The 24,320-nt window shown below is 43.8% G+C and overlaps 1 protein-coding gene and 1 long non-coding RNA gene across 3 annotated transcripts in view; one reads left to right on the top strand and one right to left on the bottom strand.

Moving 5' to 3' along the window:
- Positions 1 to 24,320, bottom strand: part of LOC139770393 (uncharacterized) — a 166,919-nt gene that overhangs the window by 5,908 nt on the left and 136,691 nt on the right. The window lies entirely within an intron of this gene.
- The window catches only part of LOC139770392 (uncharacterized), a 240,621-nt gene that overhangs the window by 86,620 nt on the left and 129,681 nt on the right, over positions 1 to 24,320 (top strand). For both annotated transcript variants that reach the window (XM_071702299.1, XM_071702300.1), the window contains exon 3: positions 1,164 to 1,266. In XM_071702299.1, the coding sequence (XP_071558400.1) occupies positions 1,164 to 1,266 (103 nt within the window). The remainder of the gene's footprint in view (positions 1 to 1,163; positions 1,267 to 24,320) is intronic.

The following is a 24,320-nucleotide window of genomic DNA, read 5'->3' as shown; positions in this document are numbered from 1 at the left end:
GTAGCGCCGGCGTCTACACTGCCGTGAAACAACTTTTTTACCCCTCTCAACGTTCTTTCGCTGCCCTTTTTTTCGCCTCTTTATATAAACCCGCTGCCGTTTTACGAGGGACGAAGGCAGCGCGAGAACTGCCCCTGATTCCAAATTATTACCCGTGCGAACGTCGCCGGGGGTTGCGTCTCCCGGCAAATTGCGTTTTCGCTGATACGGAAGATGCGCGATGATCGGGACCGAAGATAAAGTTAGGAAAGCGTATATTTATATAAGTGTTTATTAAGAAAAAAAATCAACTTATTCTCAAAATTGATCTTTTCGGCGAAAAAGAATAAACCGAAAGAAAATGTGATCATTAATTGTCTTCTGTCATTCTTTTAAATAAAATAACGAAACAATGTTATAAAAAATACTTGAGAGCTGTAAAAGTAAAACTAAAATTCCTTGCTAATGTATTATTGAAAGAGTAAATAAACTCGCGGTATCTAAGAGCGATACGAGAAGCGATGTTACGTAAAATCTCGGACGGTCCCCCAAGCACATTAGCGCGATAATTGCGAGTCGAAGTTTCCTAGTGCATATTCGTGTTGCTCGCGGGCGAACTTTCTATAATAGACACGGGGGGCTGAGACGGAAGGGATGCTGCCTTCTCGTCTCGATGCAGCACGGCGACGACGAGATACGTCGATATCTCGATGTAGATACATACCGACCTGCAGGTAACTTGCAGCAGCACGGAGAATAAAGTTTTCTGCCGCGTTCTCGTATATATAAAGTAATACCGATACGAGGTCGGCTCCTTTTCTTCTGCTCGAGGGAGAGGGGGGAGGGCAGTATTGGATGGTCGTTCCCAGGAGGTTAATTCCGAGTCGAAGGGCGGAAAATATTCACGGTTCCTTAAAATCCGACGAGCTTGTCTCTTACGAGCTTCCTCTGGGGTGGCGTTACGCCAAACGGTCACTCAAAATACAAGGAACCCCTGTCGCCCATTTTCCACTTGCCCACGGCGATCGTCCCTTAATCCGCGCCGAACTGTCGATACTTTGGACATGAACAAAGCCTTCTTATTAAATAGAATCGTCACTGACGACTCTTTTTAAACGTTATATGATACTTTCCCCCATAACTTAATAGTCTCTCTACAATGACGCACTTGTTTTTGATTGCAGTCCATTCGCTGCACGGTGAACGGCTGCTCCTGCGAATCCTTCACACCCGGGAAACGTCATCTGCGCTACTGCGAGAACTGTCATCATGGATGGGTGCCTCACGGTAAGTCCAAGCACATTTCGAAATAATTATAGAGCGTTCTGCGATATTGGAATTCTCGCGTTTCCATCGGGCAAACCTTTGAAAAAAAATAGAGGAAAAAAGAACGAAAAAAATGAATTGCGGGAAGATTTTTCCCGGGGATATTCCGGCGCCTGGTGTCGCGTGCGCGCGCGGTTAAACGCAAATTTTCCAACTGTCAGCATACTTCATCCGACGGGCCCTCAGGGACGAAATTCAATTTTCCAACGATGACCGCCGCCCAACCCTCGTTGGGCATCGCGACCGCGCGCCACCCCTTTGCACAATAGAAAGGAGCGCTCGCGTGTACGCACACGTATCGAATACGCACGTATTCGCCGATATAAGATGTCGGGATACTTTATGCCCTCATAAGTTCCTGAATTCGAGGAGGTGATCCAGGGGCCGGTCGGCCACTGTTTCGCACAGTTTCATCGTCTGGGGCTATCTCGACACCCGGATGGCGAACACCCGTACGCGCGCGCACGCATGCACGTACACGCGCATACGTCAAACCGCGCTTAAAATTCCGCCTGCTTGACCCCGCGATAGATTGGACGCGGCGCAACATGGAATACATATCAATTTCGGGCTTCTCCTTTTCCGCCCGATCCCGCGGGAACGCAGTTGCACGCGCGTTCTCTTTCTCTCTTTTTTTTCCACCCGACTCTGTCCGGCTTCGATTCTCCGTGTTACGTCGGAACAAAAGGTGTCGCAATCTCGCGCGCGCATTTCGTTGCGCAAAAAGGCGCACGTTGCGAGCGGCGTACGTGGTAATTATTCTCGCGGATTGCCGGGTTCGCGAATACTCGTCGAAGGCGGATTAGAGAGTGATTAACAAACGCGTTAAGGCATAAAACGGCGAGCGTGGTGCGTAATCAACGAGATAATCGAGCACTCAGACACTTGTCGGCCGCTCGCCGATTAGCGTAGTTTCGCATAAATTTTTGTAGCATGCGCTTTTAGCTTGTGCGTAACCAATTAGCCATTAAATCTGTTATTTTCACGTGGCATCGGAGAAATATGATGAATATCGAGAAAAGAGTAACGGATCTGTTGCTATTGTTGTTTCATATACTCGTTTTGAATGTATCATATATCAATATATATTATGTAACTGTTGGCATTTTAAAACAGAAATTTTCGTAAACTTACTGCAATATCGAATATCATAACAAATGTCGAAAACAAATTCATTGTTCACGTAATTAATATCCACGTTTTTACACACACACTGTATCATTAGGAAAAATATCGGTTGCTCGATACACCGATAATCCTATGTCTCGTGTTCTTGCATTTCATAAATCAGCATTCTTGTATGTCATTCAAAATTATCGATATAAAAGAGAAGACCGTAATAGGCGGAAATCAGTTTCGAAAATGCGAACGTAGTCATTTCTGTTTCGATATGACTGGTACGAATTTAAATTAAAAATCTCGTGGCCTATCATTGCTCTTTGTTTTAAACCGGTTTCGCGGATGAGAGAAAACGGATTCGTCATTATTGATCCGTCAGTGATTAGGATAATAATCTATGCACGTTCGTAGCGGTGAAAGTTGATCATGCGTAACGGCAAAATTATCATCGAGATAACGAACAGTATTAATTAGATTACGTGAATTGGATGTGACGCGTGCAAAAAGTCACATTCACACATGAGCATAGTGTTATTATTCTTTTTAATAGGTAATTATTAGAAAATGTTCACAATACACAGTAAAAAATCGTGCGTCCAAATGTTAAAATTTTCTTGTGTTACCAAGATTTGACTATTATTTCAATGTAAAATTAACATACAACAGCTATGTTATTATTTTCGTAACATTTTCATGTGTTATATTTATGTCAACGTGATAACTAACACTTTATGTATGTCATTTAGAAATTGAATATTATTTTGAGTTCTTTTAACATAATTATTTCAAAAAATCAACACGTCTTAAAGTTATTTTAACATAAACAAAAGTTAAAGTAAATCTTCAAATAATCGTAAACTTTGACATATAAAATAATCAAATTTACTAAAATATGTGTTAATATAACTCAAAATAAAATGTATAATATACATTTCGTAAGAGTTACATTAAATCAGACGGAGCAAAATGTTATATCGACATTTTGTACAAGTTATTTTTACATTATACTTAAAGTTAAAAGAACACATATAAATGTAAAATATAGTGTCAATAAATTAACATTTCTAATTTGTCAACAAGTAACACACGATGAATGAGTTATTTTAACATAAAATTTAGAGTGGACTTTCTGGGACATTTGAAAAATGTTACAATTAACATTTTATTTTTTACTGTGTAGAAATTATAAGTATCTTATATCTTAATTATTTAATACTGTTTAGCTTAATTTAAATATCTAACATACCTTAATTTAATTTGGCTCAAGTTCTCAACACCGCGTAACCGGACTTAATTTATGTTTCTGATTTTACATTGAGGACTTAACACGTGTCGAACGAACTAAGTAGAGCATTGTTAGCTGCCACTGAAGGTACGATGATGCGCGAGGGCCACGAGACTGTGAACGAAATCACGAGTAGTGCACTGACAAAGGCCTTTTTAAATTGTAATGAGCTGCCAAAGAGTGAATTATGTGCCGTCCAAGTGCCATCGAGTCCTCGGCGAACCCCATCCTATAAAACCCCGCCATACACGCGTATATATCCTGGCATCCCTGTGGCCGCTCGGCCACCCCACGTCATGAATATATTTACATTGATCGGCCGTCTCGGCATTTTTCATTTGGCTCGTCGTTGTGTTCGGACGGGCCGAAGTGTGTCCATCCCTTCGATACTTTATTTATATCGACGGGATGGGACGTGTCTGTCTTTTCTCCATGCAGTTTTCATCGCACGGGAACTCGCGTATGAGCGATGAATCCGGCCCGACGCTAATGATCCTTTCGTCCTTGTCCGGAAATCCCTGGAGTTTAACAAGATGGCTTCCTGGGCCGCCCGTGCTCGCGAGATGCGTATCGCATGCATGAACCGTCTAGGATCGGAGAGAGAAAGAGAGAGTTTGCTTTAAATGTCATATTTATAAAGCGTATCTTGCAAAGCTTGTACTTGATGAATTCTGACTGTAACCGCTTCACATTTCGAATAAGGAGACGATATCGTTTGATGTTCATAAATCGTTTTCTATTCTCGCGTCTCCCGCCAGATAATTTATCAGATCATTTTAAGCATACATTTTTACATCGCATAATATTAATATTTTTCCCGTCTCTCGCTTTGTACCTCAGACATCGTCGTACCTATCTCAGATACCCTACCCTAATACGATAAAGCGCACGCGCCATCAGCATCGGGAACGATCGAGGAGTAACCTTGCGAGACCATTACACGCGGATTAACTTAAGCCGCGTTTTACGTACGTACGATATCCACGGCGGTGCGAGAGAGCGGTACGGGCGGCTGGTCGCGCTGAAATAAAAATCACGGAAAGTAGATGCGCGCCTAATGAAGGGTTAGAATGGACGGCGGGGTACAGTTACGCGATTAAAGCCTCGATGTCGAGTATATATCGACCTTCTTTCCGCCGCGGCGTAACCTCGGCGATAAGAGGATACGCGTACTCTAAATTCCATCCGCCCTTCCTGGTAATACACCGGGAGGAGCAATTTAGCGTATACGGCTTGGCGCTCGACGAGAGGCAGAATTTTCCGAAGTTCGCCTTCAATACTTTACGTGCCTGCGCGAACCGGTCATCTACGCTCCAAGCAACCCTCGGCCGTCCACAATCTAGTCCAATTAAATGTTTTTCACCGCGCTTCATCGTCTGTCCAGTATTCGGTTTATCCGGCGTCTTTTTATCGTGCCAGGCGTACACATTGCGGCACCTGACTCATAAAGCCATCGATTACACTCTGTCGATAATGAGTAGTATCCTTTATTACTCGGCTCGATGTATCCACGCGAGGCTCATTTCAACCTAAGAACTGCCGTGATCAGTCGGCCGAGCGCATTGACAGAAGCGATTAGTATCACGCATCACGATGAAGTGTTGTTAAAAGAAAACAACGTACTTGCTTGTCTCCGTTGATTAATCCTCGATTACTCAATCTTAGATTGATACTTTCTCACACAACGGTCGATCATCCAGGCACGATCGTAACATTATTATTAATTGTTTGCTATTTATTCATTTTAGCTATTTTTCTTGTTAAGCTATTGTCGTTTTCGCCTCTTGGAGATACTGTGGTAATAGTTAGTTTTAAGGTCTATCCTCTAAAACCGACCAGAGATAAGCTTCCGTAAAATCGTACATCCGATTTTACGATTCGCCTAACGCGAAGAGGAGGAAGACGTCTCTCGACAACAAGAAGAGGAACTATGCAGTTACGAACGGTGACAGGGTTGAAATGTAACATCTGCGCCTCCATCTGCACTTCTCACCGATCGGCAGCTGGCGGAAGATGAAGGAGGGAAAAGGGCCCCGCGGGGCCCCGAGGAAGACGTCGAACTTTGGCCCGCAAAAGGGCTACGCACGTCTCGGCGCGTGCACGATAAATCATTAAAAGGCGTAGCCCGGAGTGACGCCGCGCCGCCGTTAATAAACGCACCACCAAACTGTGAATTACGGCGGCCGTGAACGAGCGGGGGTTGCACTCGCCCCCCTGTCGCGGTCTTTGTTTCGCATCAGCCTGTGATCAAGCTCCGCCAGGCAATGAGGGATGATTTACCTTCCATTCCGCGAAACACGCATTCGCAATTATTTATCTGAACGCTTATTACAGATCTCGATTATGATGTTTAGCAAAACTGCATTAACTTTTAAAATTTATATTTTTATTACGAAAACATCTAAAGGTAGGAGCATTTAAAAGTCTTTTCTGATGATTATAATGTTCAGTTTTTTAAACTTGGAACAGTATTATAATTTATAGCCACGAAATAACCGGAAACAACAATTTTTGTCTTTAAGATTTTTTACATTTTACACTTAATATATATGCTTTATGAATTTTATAATTAACTTTGTAACGTTTGCGAAGATTTACTTTGATTGTGCAGATGTCAGTATTTTAACACAGAAATAGTTAACAGAATTCTACAATTAAATGCAATATTCTATATTTGTTTATACGATAGTCTCGTTTCTCTACATTTAACTAACAGAATGGAATTGTTTTTGTAAGGTATATATGTCAATTAATATGAGTCAGGTTATCATCGTCTTAAACACGACGTTTGTAATGCGAATATATTTCATTACCGGTTATATGATTCCATCGCGTGGTGCGAACGGGAACAAAGTTTAGAAGACTTCATCGTGGGGTGCTGCATTATGTCCTATCAAAAACACCGAGACGCGTCGTGCCTTTTAAAGCTTAAAAACACGGGCGTATTTGTTCTAATACGAAACCGATGCTAATGGCAATACATCATAGCCTGGTCCCCGGCCACCCTATTCCACCCTTCCTCCCCTGCCACCTAGAAAACGTCACCATGAATCACAGCCGAGATGCTAATGTACCAATTTATCTCGTCCCAACTTTATTAAGACTTACTTTTTCTCGGCGCGAAGGGAACGAAAGACCACGGCCGTCCACGCCGCTCTCGCTCGTCTCGCCGGGACTTCAATTTACACATCTATGTGCATACAAACGTAATACGTATGTATATGTGCGTAAAAAGAAGATCGATATCGGGTGGGTGAGAGAACATCTATAGGCAGCGTCGAGAAACGGACTGACAAATTCCCGCGACGGAATACACGCTCGTAAATCATCGTCCGGTTTGGCGGCCGAAAGAAAGATGACGAGGTCGTCCTCCGTGGTGCTCCTCAAAATTCCTTCGGGTGTGACGCGTCGGCCCCGCTGTGCCGCATCATTGTCTCATCGTCATCATGTTCTATACACGCGAAGACTCTCCCCGTCTCCGAAATCGCTACGCAGGTCCATTAACGCGCCGAGCGCCGGAGATGGCCTGCTTGCTATTTTGCACGCGGAGGCTTTGCCGATGCTATGTTGCACTTAAGAGATCGATAAAGTATTGTATTTTCGAAAAATATTTGACGAAATGCAAAAGAACGCTTTATATATCTAGCATTAGCAATTATTCATATTTGCTCCAATATTTGATATTTGATATTAAATAATAGACATTATTCTGAGTTTAGCTAATAAAATCTCTGCATTAAAAGGAGGATTATGGTTGCGTTCGAGGACATTAATGCTTTTCGCGATCAATTACAGTATCTAGATGACTTATATGGATATCCGAAATCCATCAAAAATGTTTTACAGGCTTTATTAAGAACTAAATAATAATCAAGAAATGTTTTAACGATACCACAAATTTCTTACACACATTAGCGTCGTCAATAAGTTACCCGACGTCCGTAGTTAATCCAGATTCCCAATTATCCCGTCGATAGGGTAAAACACTTGTCGAAGGAGCGAGCAAAGTGCACCGGACGACGGAAATAGCTGCCGGGCTCTGCCATATGGGCACAACGGGCGTACGACGGCCAGAATGTCGCTCGATAAATCCGGCGGGCATACAGATTTGTCACGCGCGCGAAAATAGACGTGGAATAAGCGACGTCGAAGGCAGGGAGGGCGGGGGTACGAGCGAGACGAGCCGATGCACACCACGAGAAACGGTGGGCCGCGAGAGGGATGAGGAACGGGGACCGGACGCAGTTGGTGGGCCTCGACGTCGCCGCGTAAACACGGAGGCGCCGCGGCGCTTTACGACGCCTCGGTACCACGGCCGCTGTTTAACTTATCCGCGACTTTCTGGCACACAGGCCATTTTCACTGCCGGCCGCGTAACGACGACACGCGCTACATCGGCCCGAGACGCCTGTCGCGACGCCTTGCGAGGAGCCATCGTTGGCAGAAACGTCGTTCAAAATTGCAAACACGTTTTCGAATGCTCGAACGATGTAATCTCGTCAGCTTCTGGCTTGTAGGAAATATTTTCCCCGTATAGAGACGTAGACGCGTACAATCGTGAAGCTTGTGAGCGTAACACATCAATCACGAAAGTTTAGGGTCTTCTAATTTTAGTTTTTCCTAGGTAATGTATTTATCACAAAGTCGCGAGAAGAGAGTTCTGTAAACCGCGCGTTTATTTTAACAACCGTTATCATCATATTAGCGATGTTTTTTGTCAGAATGTTGGTAATACGAAGTTTGAACTCTCGGCATGCTATATAAGGTAGCGTCGAGGGAAATTCGAAGGGACAGTGTATCGAGTATGACGTCGACGGAAGGACATCGCGTCCCATCAACGCACCATAGGTTCCGATCTTACGCTCGCGCGGCAATTCTCGGGATTAGGATTAAATATTGATGGCGCTGGCTGATACAGATTAATGTACATTCACCGGCACCTCGATCTTCTCAATCTAGCCGACGCGAGCGTTATTTGTCTCTCGTCCTCCGTCAGGAGAAACGTAGGGCCCCCTCCCTCCCTCCTTTCCTCGGTCGATTCCAGTCTCGCTCCTTCCATGACGAAGGACGAAGAGGGATCTCTGATTACCACCTCGGACGCGGCACGGATTGTCGAGTTCTCTTATCTGCTTCGTTTCTCTCTATCGTGCCAAGTTCCCGTTCTTGCCGCGTCCCCTTAACCCCGCGCCCCTCGCTAGCCCGTCCAACTTCGGTTATGATGAACGGTGTCGCTGGGGGAGGCATTTATCCCGAGATACAGCATCCTGGGGGAATCTATTAGCGTAGCCCTGGATAGATGCGAGCTTATTTACCCTCGCGATAACGTCGAATTATTTCGAGGAGCCGCGCGGCCGGAGATGCCTCCCGATGAGATTCGAGATGAAAAATACACGTCGCGACGAAGAAATCAGATAAAAACCGAAAACACGTTAATATGAGAGATGGAATAATTTTTATAATTATTATGGACTTATTTTTTATTGTAACACACTGATCGTGATCTAATACTGTGTACGGTTTCACTAAGAACCACGCGCGTAATCGGTTATAATCGATTGGCGTTCGAGAGGCAAGATCGAGAGCGCGATCTCTTTGCGGAAGTGCTGTGACGAGAGCCGAGCCGATTAAAGAGTGCTGCGTAACGAGCGTTTCGGCCGTGATCGCTCGCTGTAATTAATGGCGGACATTGCGCCGGGACAGCCCCGCGTCGTGTAATAATCGGTAATTACTCGCGGTAATTAAATAATACGTTTATCGCGATGTGCGATCGATCAGCTGGGTGGTTCCGAATCCGGCGGTCGAGTTGCGCCGCTCGTGAGGACGACACGTCTCGTCCTCAGCGAGACCGGGACGATAAATCTCTTCGAGTTTACTCCCGCCTTGGCGATTTGCCCTGAAATTCGAGCGCCGCGAGATAATGTGGCGTTGAACGAAGCCGAGCATCGAGAGTGGTTCCCGTCTTCCCGTCGCTCGCGCACGAGTACTCGGCCCTTATTTTCTCACTTAGACACCATTCGACGCCGCGTCTAAGCGGCAAGTGTGACTTTGAATTCCATTTGCCTAATGACCGGTTTCGCCGACGTCTGTTAACTTTATCCTCGGCTTGAATCGATTAATTCTTTTTTTCTCGCGATTAAAATAGGAAAGCTACAAGAGAGCAAGTGAATAATAGATTAAACGACGTTGAGATAAAGCTAAATGTGAAATTTATAACTTTTATTACTTTCTCGTCGAGTCGCGCGATAATATTATATTGTTCAAGAAATATCAAGAGTTACTTGAGAAAGTCTTAATTTCCATTATCAAATATTTTTGTAAAATTCGTCTTTGTCTTCGTAAAGCAGGCGAATTAGTTCTCTCTTAAAATTAGAAATTTATTAATAACTTGTAATATATTATCAAAACGTGTGAATTCCATACTTATTGTTAGAGATACATTCGTCATACAATTTAGAAAAATGAGCGGCCAACACCTTTCTCTCGTCCGGCGTAGTCTGGCGAAACGCGGATTAGTCCCCGTGATATCGGGGCAAACAAATGGCGCCATTCTTCCGAGAAACGTTCCACTTAATAATACGGATAACCCCGACGTCCGTTTTTCATCTGTAAAGACGTCCAGTTGCTCTTTCTTACACATTTGTCAGTCGCGGTCAGTTTTTGCAAGCATCGCTGTTCGTGATCGGACTGTCAAGTCGAAAACTTCCCACTTCCCTCCTTTTCGGAAAGAAGTCAAAAGGGCATTCCCCTTCGAAGAAGCTAACTCATGAGTATTCAAAACTGAGAATTATTTACGCACGTAGGAATTCTATGAAAAGTATTTTTTTCAATCAACTTTACCATCACTCTGATAAAGTTAGCCATCTCTTTACATGATAGCGTTTGTGATAGTATGATTAGGTACATTTAAAGACTTACAAGAGAGGCGTTTCAGTAAATTTTATTGTAAAGAAAATCAGTTCGAAATTGGCTGAAGAATTTTTAAATCAAAGATAATACAAGTTGATTGGAGATACTTTGTATACATTAAAAGTGTTATAACTTTGGCATATTTTCTATCGTCATAATTTATCTCAACATTCCAATTTGTTTAGGACGAGATTAAAATGTATTTCTCAGCTATTTTATATTTTCTGAAGTGATAAAGTGTTATTAGTGAATATGCAAAAGAGGACTAAAAAGACGATCGTGCAGCTGCTAAGCGGCAGACAGAATTGTGGGGACTATTTGACCGCAAGGGAAGAGAAGAGGATGCGGTCAACGGGGTCTTCGCGAGATTAATGTGTCGCCTCCTATCACCGGTGATTGACAGCCCCGTGACCGCGACAAAGTGCCGACGTCCAACGTATACCATCTTGACCCTCCCTGCCGCCCCGCTTCGTCCTCTTAGTTTGTACACCAACGGCGACTTCTTCGGGAACGTCGCGTTATGGAGGTGCGCAATTACGGCCGCAACTGTCGTGCGTTATTGAAAGTTTACATCGTTTATTTTACGACAGCTTTCACATATTTTCTTTACCGTAGTTACGTGTGCTTCGTCAAATTTCGACCTTATCTCGAAGAATATTTAAATCGGGATGTAAATTAATATTTGTGTAAATTAATATAGTACAATTCTTTTCCTTTAATTCATAAACACTATGACAAACACGTGCGTAATTCTTGCTCCGATATTATATTCAAAAATGTCGGGAATTACAAAGCCACCGTGCCTAAAGCCGTATCCGACGAGCTTCCATAGCCATAACGAAAGAAAAGTTTTGTAAAACAGGTAGCATTGCTTTTCAGTCGATCCCGCGGGTCTGTCGGCAATTAGCCGGGCGGTCGCGGGGGTAATTAGATGAAGGTTTAATTGCAGGCACACTGCCTCGTCGTAGCTCGTAAACGAGAAAAGCTCGCCTGTCTCCGAGGTGCAATTCCCCGCATATTTACATCCCCCGCGGGACGCAAAAGGGCTGCGGAAAGGGATATAAGGCAGGAGAAAAGGGCCCGAATGCGCGGCGGTGGTGTAGGACGAGAGAAGGCGGCGAGACGGTCCCTTTCGACGGTTTTACCGCTCCCCCCGGCCGTCTTAAAAGAAAGGGTTAATTAAAAACAACAAAAGCTATCCGCGCCATTAGCGCTCGTTTGTATGCGCCGTGTTAGCGTTACATCCGGCGAGGAAGGGGGAAAGGGTTCTTTTGACGTACGACTTTGACCTTAACGAGGTTACGCGTCGGCAGCAACATCTCGGAGCATCTGCGAGGGATCGATATCGAGGTCGGCGATCGATCGGGGTGATGTGAAAAAAATATTCTGACCTCGAGAAGGGATTCGACCTCGGTCGACTACGGGCACGCGAATCTTCTCGGTCGCGTTTACTCCCCTTTACTCCTGATGAGACTGCACTTCTGCGCGCGGAAGGAGTGCAGGAAAGGACGAAACGGAAGGGCGTGCGTAAGGTCCCCCACACGCGGAAGCGCCGTGTCACGAGCCACGAGCATTTTAACGTCTCATGGACAACGTAATTGGACCAGGGGCCACGTTACACCCTCAATTTGGCAAACGTAGATAACTATCCGGCTCGCCGAAACCGCCGCTATCCTCCTCGCGTTTCTTGATGCCGATTAATGATTTAAAATCAAATAGGACAGTGTACTGCGGAAGCGTCGTTGGTATAGCTCCGAATGCCGAAAATACTGAATTTCTTTACAGTTTTTAGTATATTAATTAATCTAAAAATATGTAGATTGAGCTTATGGAAAAAGAGAATTTTAATTGCACACAAAAATCTAGAAAATTGATATTTATTTATATATAATAGTTCTTATGTAAAATTAAGTAGTTTTGATCGGTTACTTATTATTATAATATTTTTTATTTTATTTAATATTTATATTATTTAGTATTGAGTATTAGCTATATTTATTATATATTCATGTCGGTAAGAGTTTAATAATGCACATGCTTTATTCCACACATTTCTACATAATTTCTACATAATTTAATTTCTTTACGTCAGTTGTACATTATTACAGATAATTTTATGAGTGTATAAGAATTTGCTAGAAACCGCTGCTGGATTTTGTCTAATGCTTCTCTCCGCTTTAAATCCCATCGTGGCATTCGTATTAATTATATTAAGTCTCGCGAATCATACAAACGGTATCCTCGCCGCGCCAGATTGTATTCCGCGACGGTCGCAGCTAGGAATTTACTAAGATGGATGAGGACGTCGTGTCGGCTCGTGCCACACTCCGTAACGTGATGGTAATTAGCAAGAACTTGGAGTGGCCCCCGAGTTTGTTCAAAGTTGATTCGACCAAGTCCACGTCCGCCGCATTCGACGCACTCTTATTTCGCGCGGAATTATTTATCATTATTGTACCACTTTGCCGTCCACGATAGGTTACGAAGCGCGTATCTCTCCCAGGAGACCTCCAGGTACTGTTCCAGAAAGGCATAGCTAGATTAATTGAATTGGTTATTGCGAAAAGGACATGTGCCGTAAGAGATAAATTTTTATGAGTAAAGTAGAAGAGACGTTAGTATATAGGCTATTATACATATACTTATAAACAAGATTAATGAAATCAAATAAGATGAATGAGAATAACTATGCATTTGTATTACGTAATAAATTAAGATGTATTGAGTAATACAACGTAATCAAATTTATTAGAAAGGCAAACATGTCACAAGCGTTTCTAAGATGAAAAAATAAAAAAGATGCCAGTTATTAATACTATTACACGCGTTTATCTCGAACCGTGTGCGTGCCATTTACTCCCGTTTAAATCTTACGCAGTTTACTCAAAATCATGGATCGGTGTGAGTCGCGGTTGTATCCCATTCGTAAAACCAGCGAGGAGATTTCGCGCGGCAGATAAACGCGAAACGAGGTGCTACGAGAAATAAAGCGGGACGCCGAGAAACGGTTCTGTAATTACATGTTCGGAAGTACGCGGCTCTTGCAGATTGACATCAAGCTTTTCGGGCCGCGCCGCGCCGCGCCGCGCCGGCCCGCTCTCCGCGGCCCCGAGCGTGCCGTGCATAAGAAACTTTGTACCGGCCCGAGCGTAATTTCTGCGAAACAGTCGCGTTATCAGCACAAGACTCCTTAAGCGCTGAAAAAGCTATTGCGTTTATCGCGGCCTGATCTGACATTCTCCGCGAGGACTCTCGAACTCTCCTAATTTCCGAGCACAGGGGAGAGCGCGATATTGATCGTCTCAAACGAAGAAATGTGCTCGACTCTCTCTCTCTATCTCCCTCTCTCGCTTTCTCTCTCGCACTTCTCGTTGAATAACCGGTGCCCTGATCTGACGATATTTCGCGATAAATAGCCGTATCTATTCCTCGAGGTGACTGCAAGAATCTCCGTCGACATTTATATGTCTCCCGTATATTCCTCCTGTCCGTCGCCTCCGCCTTCATCTCGGCCACGTCGGGCTCTAACCGGAGTTATCTCCCCCGCAAATATATATTAATGCGAGTGATATATCAGTTGGCCTCACGAGGGACAAAACCTTAAATATTGGATAAGTTAGTCCGCGGTCTCAGCCCGCCGAGACCGAATCTCGGTGATGGATGGCCTGCCGCTGACTGTCATAACAACTTCGGCGCTAGTACTTGCTCGATACTCGCGCGATGTCCACTGTGTGTCCAGAAGATCGAGAGGTTTGTGAGTAAAAGTGACTGCTTTTTCTCGTACGAACCATACCGGAAACTTTCGCATTCAGTGATCAGACCGAGATTGTTAATTCTCGATTACTACAGCAAATCTTACTTACAATTAGTTCAATCTGGATTTGCTTTTAATATTCTATGTATATATGTATGTATATGTAGATATCTTATAAATATATAAAGGTGGATTTTCGTTTCGCTTTCGTATCTCATGTTTATCAATGAAAATCTATGCATACGAGCTACATCGTTAGATTCAGGGACTGATAATTGGCCGGTATCCCAGAATGTTTTGAACGACCGTTTACCTAAAGGCAGTATTCTATTAGCTGAGAGGCTAAGTAGTGTCACGTCGACGCACCCGTCCCTCGAGGATCAACCCTTTGCCGGTCCCTGCATAATCCACGACCCCGCAGAGACCCAGCGCGAAATTAGAGGGCCCTTTCCAATCCGGCATCCTCCAGCGCCATGAGAGATGATTTAGGGCAGAATTATCAGGAGGAATCCAATAACGAGGACCGCGGAATATGTACCGCGGTGAATTAAGATCCGGACGCGTCTCTCCCCTCGTTTCGAAGAATAAGAAAATGTCAACAGTCGTAAAATAATGAGCAAACACTCTATGATACATGGCAATTCATTTAAACTTTGTTGAAAACCAGACTAACATAAGTTACTCAATTACAGAAAGTTAACTAAAGAAAATAATGTTGTATGAAAATTAACTGTAAAAATAAAGAAACTTTTTGATTTATATTTTCGTCAGTCTGAAATGCTGCCTGTTGCGAGAGATTAAATTGGTTTATGCTGTCATTGTCATTTACGTCATTCTCTAATACGGATATCGAAACTTCCAACGAGGCGAGAAAACGCTTTCGAGAAAGAGTCGACCGCGACGGCGAGATCTTACAGAGAACAGATGTGCGTGAAACAGTCGAGAGCATTCGCCGTTAAAGAAATCGATATAAGAGTACGTCAGCGGAATTTGCATGGCGTGGAACGAAGAGCACGTGAGGGACGAAGAGCGATCTCGCGTATCGCGTATCTTCTCGTTCCGCAGTATGTCCGAGGGGGAAAAAAAAATTCGGTAAATGTGCAGCGAACGTTCGTGGAAACGATAACGCGGCCCGATGTCACGAGAAGGGTTATCGGGCAAGACAACCGGCCTATGACATCGATCAGTCTGTGTCACTCGATGAACCTCGAGTATCGCTTAACATTAATTATTATTGCCTCTTCGACACTTTTCAGTGGCCGTGCAGAAAACATTCTGTCCGTGTTTGTCGCGATAACCATGATAATCCCGGCTCGTTCGTGGAGGTTTCTCCGTACCGCCGGCTGTCGTCTCTCTCTCGGCGTGTTACGAAAACCGATCGGATCGGTGGTCGGTGCGTTTCTCTCGTGACAGATAGCGATATCTGTGTCATTGAAATCTTACGACGCACTTGCAGCGATCGCGCGGAACAGTTGATGTAAAGTCTTCTTATATGCAGTTCGCAATTAGCATACGATTGCGTTTCGCCTAGTTAATCTACGATCAATGTAAAATATAATTCTTTTTATAAGTAAGCAGTTATCGTTAGATTTCTGAAGGAATCAGTTCGAATCTTGGTTAAAGCATTAGGCATGACTATATTATATTTGAGTGACGATTGTCCGTTTTATTTAATTCTCGACATTACACAAGAAATTATATTGAAATAAGATAGTTGATTATGGACACAAACAATGGACAAAATAACGAATATTACTATCGAACGTGCATATCTTAAATTCATATGTTATTCACGATAATAATCATTTTTAATACTGTGACGTGAAATTTTCAAAGACATTCGCGATTTTGCAGTTCTATTTGTTTTTCCACAATATTTTAACGTGCCGCGAAAAGAAGGCAGCACTTTTCGATCCCGACGATGTGTATATCGCGTCCCGAGTAGCACGAAACCGCCCCACTTTGCGGCACCTAATATAACTCGCTATTCGATCGCATGCCTCCGGTTTTACGGTGTAAACAGACCGTTTGCGAGGCCCCATCACTACGCGGATAAACTCGCCTTGACAGAGTGCAGGTCCCCCAGGAAATACTCGACCACGAAAATCTCGCAATACTCGCCGACGTGAATCCCTTTCCACGAGAGCCAGCGAGGAAAAAAAAGAGCCGAGGATCAATTTCCCTTGGACCGTATGGTCATATCTCCACGAACAGCTATATGGTCGAGAGCAACTGTTGTCACAGTGGGATTGGCGTTGTGCCATCTAAATGTTTCCTACATTGTAAACTTGGACGCAAGGACAATTATAGCGGCAGCGTACCTATATCGCGTTCCTGATTTTAAATAATTTAAAAGTCTTTTATTTCTCTTTACATTGTCGATAGTTTCTCAGACAAAATTTAATTAGGTCCCCTTGTTTATGAGTCACCATCAGTATTAGCGGTATTTTATTATTATTCCACAGCATGTATATTTTTATGAAAAACTATTTTTATAGAGATTTCTACTTTTAGAACACGAATGTTTATTTATCTATCTCGAGTCTGACGTCGCCGCTTGAGATTCCGAATGGAGAATCGATCGCCGCGCGCGTTGGACGACGACAACGAGGATCGGCATAAGAGCGGCGTATGCACGGATTATGAATGGAGGCAGTGTGCGGTCACGTCAATGCGTGAAGCGTGCGTGAGGTTAGTTACGCATCGTTTGCCGGCCCCAGGGGTGTATTCACTCCCGAGTAACTTACACCGAACGAGCGAGCACGGTGCTGCGGGGGTGCTATCACAACATGAGTCTCGCGTTACCGAGCAGCGATCGAAGTCGCGGAACGCGATAGGGACGGGAAAAACATCACTCCTGTAACGGGAGAAGCACGACACGTCAACGTCTTCGCTGTTACAAAAGTGGCGTGAAAGGATTTGTTTTTCCGAAGGCGACGGGTGTAAGGGCGAAGAGAGAGTGAAAGAAGGAGAGAGATAGAATGGGAGAGAACTTAACGCAGATTAAAGACGGTGCTACCGAAGGACCTCTGTGCTCTTTTCACGCGCCGCATCGAGTCGGCAGTGACAAAAACAAGAGATCGTAGCCATGTATTATGGATAGGCACGGACAGAGATCCGTTTGTGTTCACGGTATCGTCATGCAGTGGCGTACGTCTCGTTGAGACATCGAACGAGGGTGCTATCACGCTTGTCATCCGACAACTGGGAACAACATGAGTATCTAAAGGATGTAGTGAAGATATCTAAGAGACCGTCTAATATTTCAGACATCTGCTCGATGTCTTAGACGGCTTTTAGGCTTTTCTGTTTGACAAGTTGTTGGACGTGACAATCGTTGCGTAGGAAATGTTTAGTGTAGTGTTAATTAGTATCTACTAATTTAACTTTCTGCTTTTGTTATTTTTTTAAATTGTATTCAAAGCCAGTAAGTGATTTTTGTTATTGTGCTATTGACAGTATGAGACATGATTATTTAAAGTTATGTATCTGCTCTAAAAAATTAGAAGAGAGATATAATTGGAATTTTTTAATATCTATATTTCGTTCGGTAAAGTTACTATTCTATTGTTTGCGAACAAAATTTTCGAAAGACCAGTCGATAAAAATTCACAGTGAAATTTGATGTTGTCCAGGAACGGGAGAAAGAAAGAGAGAGAGAGAGGGGGGGCCGAATTCTCTCGATAAATGGCACATTCGCCGAAGTCGAGGCTACACCAATGCCGGCGCATAATTTCAGAGAAGGCGCAGCCATAAGGGGAGCGTTGAGTGGTGTAGGCTGTCGAACGCAGTTAATAACTGTCTAGTAACACAGTGGCAACGTTTCTTTCGCTCGAGTCTTGCGTTCATCGGTGATGATTACCACCGGACAGTAATACCGTGCACTTGGGCGATCCGTTTTATGGTGCATTGCGGCCATTTTTGTAGATCGAGTATCATCTCTTCGTCATCAGCGATTGGACTTAAACTTGGATATCGAACGGTTGGAATCCAAACTGCAGAGAACTCTACCGTACGTAAAACGTAAATAGATCTCAAATTTGTTTACGAGAAAATAACGTCAATCTTTTGCGACGGAAGAATAACGCATCAGCAATGATAGACGTTGTGTTCTGCATCTCTTTCATCGCTTATCCGAAAAACTATCGACAATCTCGCGAAGGAGAAATCGGCTTGAAATTGCTTCTGGATTGCATCTGCGCTGCGATGTTTCATGCTAATTCAACGGTATCCCGTATATCGATGTGATCGCGATACGATAGAAGCCGCAATACGCGTCTGCAATCTGTGCGACTGTCTCGGCTCGCTCAATTTACCGCCGGATACGTGCAATCCGTTACGAACGGCGGACAGCATGTGCTGGCGGGAGATAAGAGAAATTATCGTTAAAAACACGCCAGAGCGTGTCCGCTGTCGGCACGATTCCCGTCTCCCTTTTTCGTCCTGCGTCGTGAGGGCACCCCGTAAGCGGCCGCACTTAGGTTTTTGCCGGCCGGGCGAATCTCCGGTCGAATCGGAAAGAAGCATCCGCGGTCGCGCGCGCGCGCTCGACGGAACGACACCGACCTCGTCGGCGGCGCGGGGTGACCCCGGTCTCGGCGGGATCCATTATCTCGCCCGCGTCTCCCGCTCTAACGAGGTCCCCCGCGCAAAATTAATGAAACGCAGAAGGGCCGTGGCGGGCACGAAGGCGCGCGCGTGTGGATAAGTTATTATTAATGAGCTGGCCGCGCGGCCATTTCTGCCCGGCGGTGAATGAAACGCGTCGCGGGACCACATGAGTGATTTCACTACTCCAGTACTCCACTTGCTTTTTGCGGCGCGACGAGGCGCGCTAACGAGAATCACCGGCGTGCTTTGCAGCGCCGTTCAAAGTTCATCAGAGAAAGTCGCTGAATTCTTCCTAATTATGTTAAAAATCCCGGATGTAGTAACCTTAAATTTTGAAGAAAAGAAATTTCAATTTTTTGTACGTACTTTGAGATGCAAAATTGATCAGGAAAGTTGCTAAAATTTATTAGGACCTCTGGATGTTGTTTAAAGTTTTTCAGAGACTGTCAAATTATCTCTTTCATTGTCAGTTATACGAGATTTGAGAAAAAGACGTAGAGTGTAAAATTAATCGATAATTTTGAACAATATCTACATGAGAACGTGAGATAATCGCGAACGCCATCGATAAAACTAGAGAGGAGAGGACAGAGGGAAGATAAGGGTGCATTTGCCCGGTCCCAGTCCATTATTTCGCGGCGGAGAAAAATAAAACCAACCTCACATAATCCGCCGGTAATCCCGAATACACGTCTGCGGCGCCAAGGGCGAATTACTTTAGTTCGCAACTTCGTCCGATAATCACGACGGTGGGCCCCGCGTACCGCTTGCCCCTGCTGCCGACTCCCTTTTCCTTTCGTCGTTCTCGCCCCGCGCTCTCTCGCTCGCTCTCTCTCTCTCTCTCTCTCTCTCTCTCTCTCTTGGCGTTCTATCTCCTTCGCGAGGCATAAAAACGGGCGTTCCATAATTGATTTTGTTCTTCGAAAGTTGGCATGCGCACCCCGACAACGCATGTCGGGGGTGGCGGCGGCGGTAGTGGCGGCGGTAACGCGAAACTTGCGAAAAGCCTCGGCACCGCCGTGCTCGAGTGGGTCTCGAAGCCGTTAAAAGTTTTGTAACGATCCCTCGCGGAAATTCCCGATCGACCGACCACTCGCGAACTTCTAGTTCTCGCTCGACAATGGGAGAACTAAGGGGGCTAAGGAAGAGAAGAGAACCGCGTGGCCGAGGGGCAGGGGCGGGGCACTGTTGGCTGAAGACTCCGACCGCCCTCGCGTCGCTCGCACTTCCGGTCTGAGTTTGCTAGGGGGTGGAAAATTGCCGCGATGAGAGGACGACATTCGAGCGCGAGGGCCGTGTTCGCCGGGTAACGATAATTAAACCCTCGAGCGCGAAACTGTGCGAAATATACGTTCGAGTTGAATCCATCGGCCAGAGTATTTTTATCGGATGTTTAGTTGCCACTTAACACCAAATCCGTACCAGATCCGTAGTCACCTTAGAAAAGAATTATGCACGCACACGTAATATTGCGATATTACGTTGTTTCGCTTGCAGTTAAATCATGTAAAGTTAAAAGCAACCAACAGTGTCGGAAGTATTAATGATTTATAATCATGAGAAAAACTGTGCTTTATAATTACTGAGAGAACTAGCAAATCGAGTTGATGCAAGCAAAGGAAACGAATTTCTGATTTAGAATTAGTTTTCCGGTCCGGTTTTTCATGTCCTTCGCTGCAATTGCCGACTTTTATGTTTCTTTCAAATACAGAAATATAGTTATTGCTAATGTTATATGTTAAAAAATAAGATACTAGATTTATTTAGCACCTGGTTTAATCTGATACTTTTACTTTCGACCATTTACGGCTTTTCTACAAGTCTCTAATTAAGAAACCCATATATTGCGACCGCGCGCGCACGTTAATAATAGCGAATGTTTAGAATTTAACGTCATATCTTGGCGAAAACTTTCGAAATGCTTAACCTCGCGGTGAGAGGGTTAATGACCTTACGTCACCGTCTTCCTATTCGGTTGCATTTTCATTCGTACGCTGTTCACACCGGCCGAACAGCGCAGTCGTATCGGTTAAAGCTGCGTCTCGATGTTCGCGGCGATTTGCACGCCGGTCTGATGTATGGCGACAGAACTGGCAATTATTATCGGTGTATTACCATGGTAAGCGTGCATGGCCGTCATTGGAATTACCATATACTGTTATTTCGAATCCGCTTTTACAGTCGCCTCTAATGATAGTGGCGTTATATCTTCCCTCGACCCTTCTCGAAGCCCTCCGCCACCGGCCATCAATCTGGCCGTGATGGTAAAACGGCTTCTCCTTCGGCAATGGCCACGCGGTAGATGTGTATCTAACCTGTCGTGTTAATCGATAATACACCATTATAAGATTCATTTTAATAATTTTTTTTGTCTACCTCATAAGTAAACGGCACCTTTCTTTCTGAGCTTTTAGTCTTTAATTTTGAATAACTCAGTAAATGAAACTCGCATTATAATTTATTTAATGTAAAATTTACTTGACATTAAAAAAAGGAAGAGTCTCTTATTTATTCATGTAATGAAATCTAATTATTGTAAAAAATTCGCACTTTTTTGTATTATATTATTCCAGTTTGCTAAAAATTTCAATTTTAGGCAGCACTTAGAACCCTTTCAGTAAATTCAGTAAATTTTATTAAAATTGTTAAACTTTTTAAAAACATTTTGTAATTGACTACAGAGGCTCTGTGATAAATAGCATTCCTGACTGCCGCGCGAAACGAACGTTTTGTGATATTATCTTGCTGAACGCGTTGCCGAACGTAGCACAGCAGTTACCGAGGAGAAAATCACGCCGTCCAGCAGAACGCAGTTAATATGGTAGTTAACGCTGCTTTCACGTAGGGTATCTCTTTTTCGTCTCCCGAGATAGACGACGACATGGACGACGAGGCGGATCCATCGTTACGAAGCTTCTCGAAGTAGGACTCGAGCGGCCGACCGCTCGGCGCTTCAAAGCCGACGGTCCACCTCGTATAAATCATCCTAATAACCGTGCGGTTCCATCTGCGGACTCGCCAAAACGCATATACATACGTATTGCACGTATATACATACGCTCTCTTGTACAGATATATATACATACATATATGTACGCAGGTACGCGCGAGCGTACGTTTCGTTTGGGCCGCGCGAATATCGCATGCATTATTCAGGGACCCGGAGACTGGCTGCACCAACCGTGCGAGACCGGCTTTGCATAAGCGCTGACGAGGAAAACCGCGCCGCGAATATAAGCGCCCGATCCGAACGCATTCCCGATTTGTACTCATTGATAACCACCGCGCGAAGGTGTTATAATTGCCCCTCTGGACCGGTCCGTCTTTTTTTTTATTCGAGATTTTTCTTGGCATCGTGCCTACGTATCTGATTTATCAACTTTGGTAGCGTAATGCCAAATGATATCCGATATTGGTGCGCGTCCTCATAATTAAATCGGAATCGGCCAGATTATAAATGGGAACAGCGGCGTTTTAAAGACGCGCGTCGTACGGTGAATATAAAATTAGATTTATTTAAAAATATTTTCTACTCAAGCCAAACACAAATCGAACATTAACGACCAGCTCTACTCGCATTTGTTATATGTGTATCTTTGCATGAATTCTAATAGCGATGATTCGCATACGTTGTTCGATCGTTCGTTCGTTGTTCCTGTTCTCGAACACGGCCTTTTCGAAGCGCGATTACAGTGCACATTACGCGCGCATACATGCCACCGTAGCTCGGTTAGCACGGCATAATTAGCGCAGCGTTGCTTTATTAGCAGGAGACAACGTCCCCCCGACCGACGGGCATTGTTGGTAACCGCCAGTAATCTCTTCGTGTTTGCGTTGGCCGTGCACATGTTAATAAAGCCGTTTGCATCCTACTCGAGAAGCATCGTGGTGCAGTTAACGCGCCCGCACACCGTTGTTTTGTTTTCAGACCTAGCACTTTGAGGTGTCGTATTATTTATCGAATAACGCAAGCGTTTAGAATGATATATAAACTCAAGTCGCACCAAAAGAATAACTCGAACGAGAGATGTAAAGATTAAAAATTTCTATGTAATTTAATATGTTTAATTTAAATATCTCAAGTTACCACTATATTCTAAGGTCAATAATCTAACATAATCTAATTATTAATTTTAGCCGTAATCTAATGTAAGACTGATGACAAGCGAAATTTGTAATTCGGTACAATATTTATTCCTTCTTTCATCTTGGAGTTGCACAATGGCTCGCGGTCAGGAGAGGGCGTTCTCTTTGTCGTATTGGAGTTACGAAACCATTTCGAAAGACATCGTTTTCAAGTGTTGCTGGATTTGGGTCGTCGCTGTTCGACACGGGTGGTCCCCGCGCAGCTTCGATCGTTCTTTGACATGATGATTCACAGACACTGATCCTACATCGACAATGCCGAACTCCGTCTCGTTATTAATAATGAGACATCATATTTGCATTTCCAAGAACTAGTACACCTTTGATACTTGTTTTGTTGCTCAATGAAAAGTTGATTTTGAAATTACGTATTTACCAGCGCTTGGAGGCACTGCCAACGTTGAATCTGTTTAGTTTTTTTTATCATAAACGATTTCTTCGGATAATTGTATTGTAATCATAGGCATTACCATTTGAAAGAGTTTACGATGCTATCTAAAAAAATTAATATGGTCCTGTGTGTAGGCGGTGCTGTGCTTCCGGATCGTGAGCATATTGCATACACATGATCGGCATTATTCCGCGGGAATGTATCATGACCGCTATTATCGTTAACATGTAAATGTTGCCGGTCTAATAGTGTCTTAATTGAGTCGACCATTAGACCCTCCTGTGCCCAGTGCCCTCTCGCGCGCTCGTGAATATTAAGATATTAGGCTCATTCGCATAATATAGGAATTAAGGCACTGATCACCGACTATGCGATCGCCGAGGAAAAAGTAACAAACCGGATGACAAAATAAAAGTTTGTCAGTCGTAAAGCCAGTTTATTGCGTTTATTGCATTCGCGAGACTTCCCTATGTATGTTTGAACAATGCAGTTCATACAGCATTAATATAAGCCTTACAAATCACAAATCTCACAAGATTTTTGTAGTAGTTTAGATAAAACGATAAATCTTTTGTGCTAAACTAATTAGGGTGCTAGACAATAGGTGCTAAATTAACTAGAATTAGGATTAATTTTAATTGAATTTATAAAAGTGTGCATATCTAAAGTGATATCTAAAAATACAACTTTAAGACAAAGTCAAATATTTGAAAAAGTCTAGCATAAAATTATAATTTCTTGTCGAGATAAATGTAGATAAACATTTTAAAAAAGCGTAATCTTAAAAAGTCTTGAGAAATCTG

The sequence above is a fragment of the Temnothorax nylanderi genome, unplaced genomic scaffold (assembly GCF_030848795.1).
Source record: "Temnothorax nylanderi isolate EJ_2023f unplaced genomic scaffold, tnyl_v1.0 TNYL_tig0029_pilon, whole genome shotgun sequence".
Classification (NCBI taxonomy): domain Eukaryota; kingdom Metazoa; phylum Arthropoda; class Insecta; order Hymenoptera; family Formicidae; genus Temnothorax; species Temnothorax nylanderi.
Note: the sequence above shows the minus strand (reverse complement) of the source record. Positions and strands in the feature narration are given on the sequence as shown.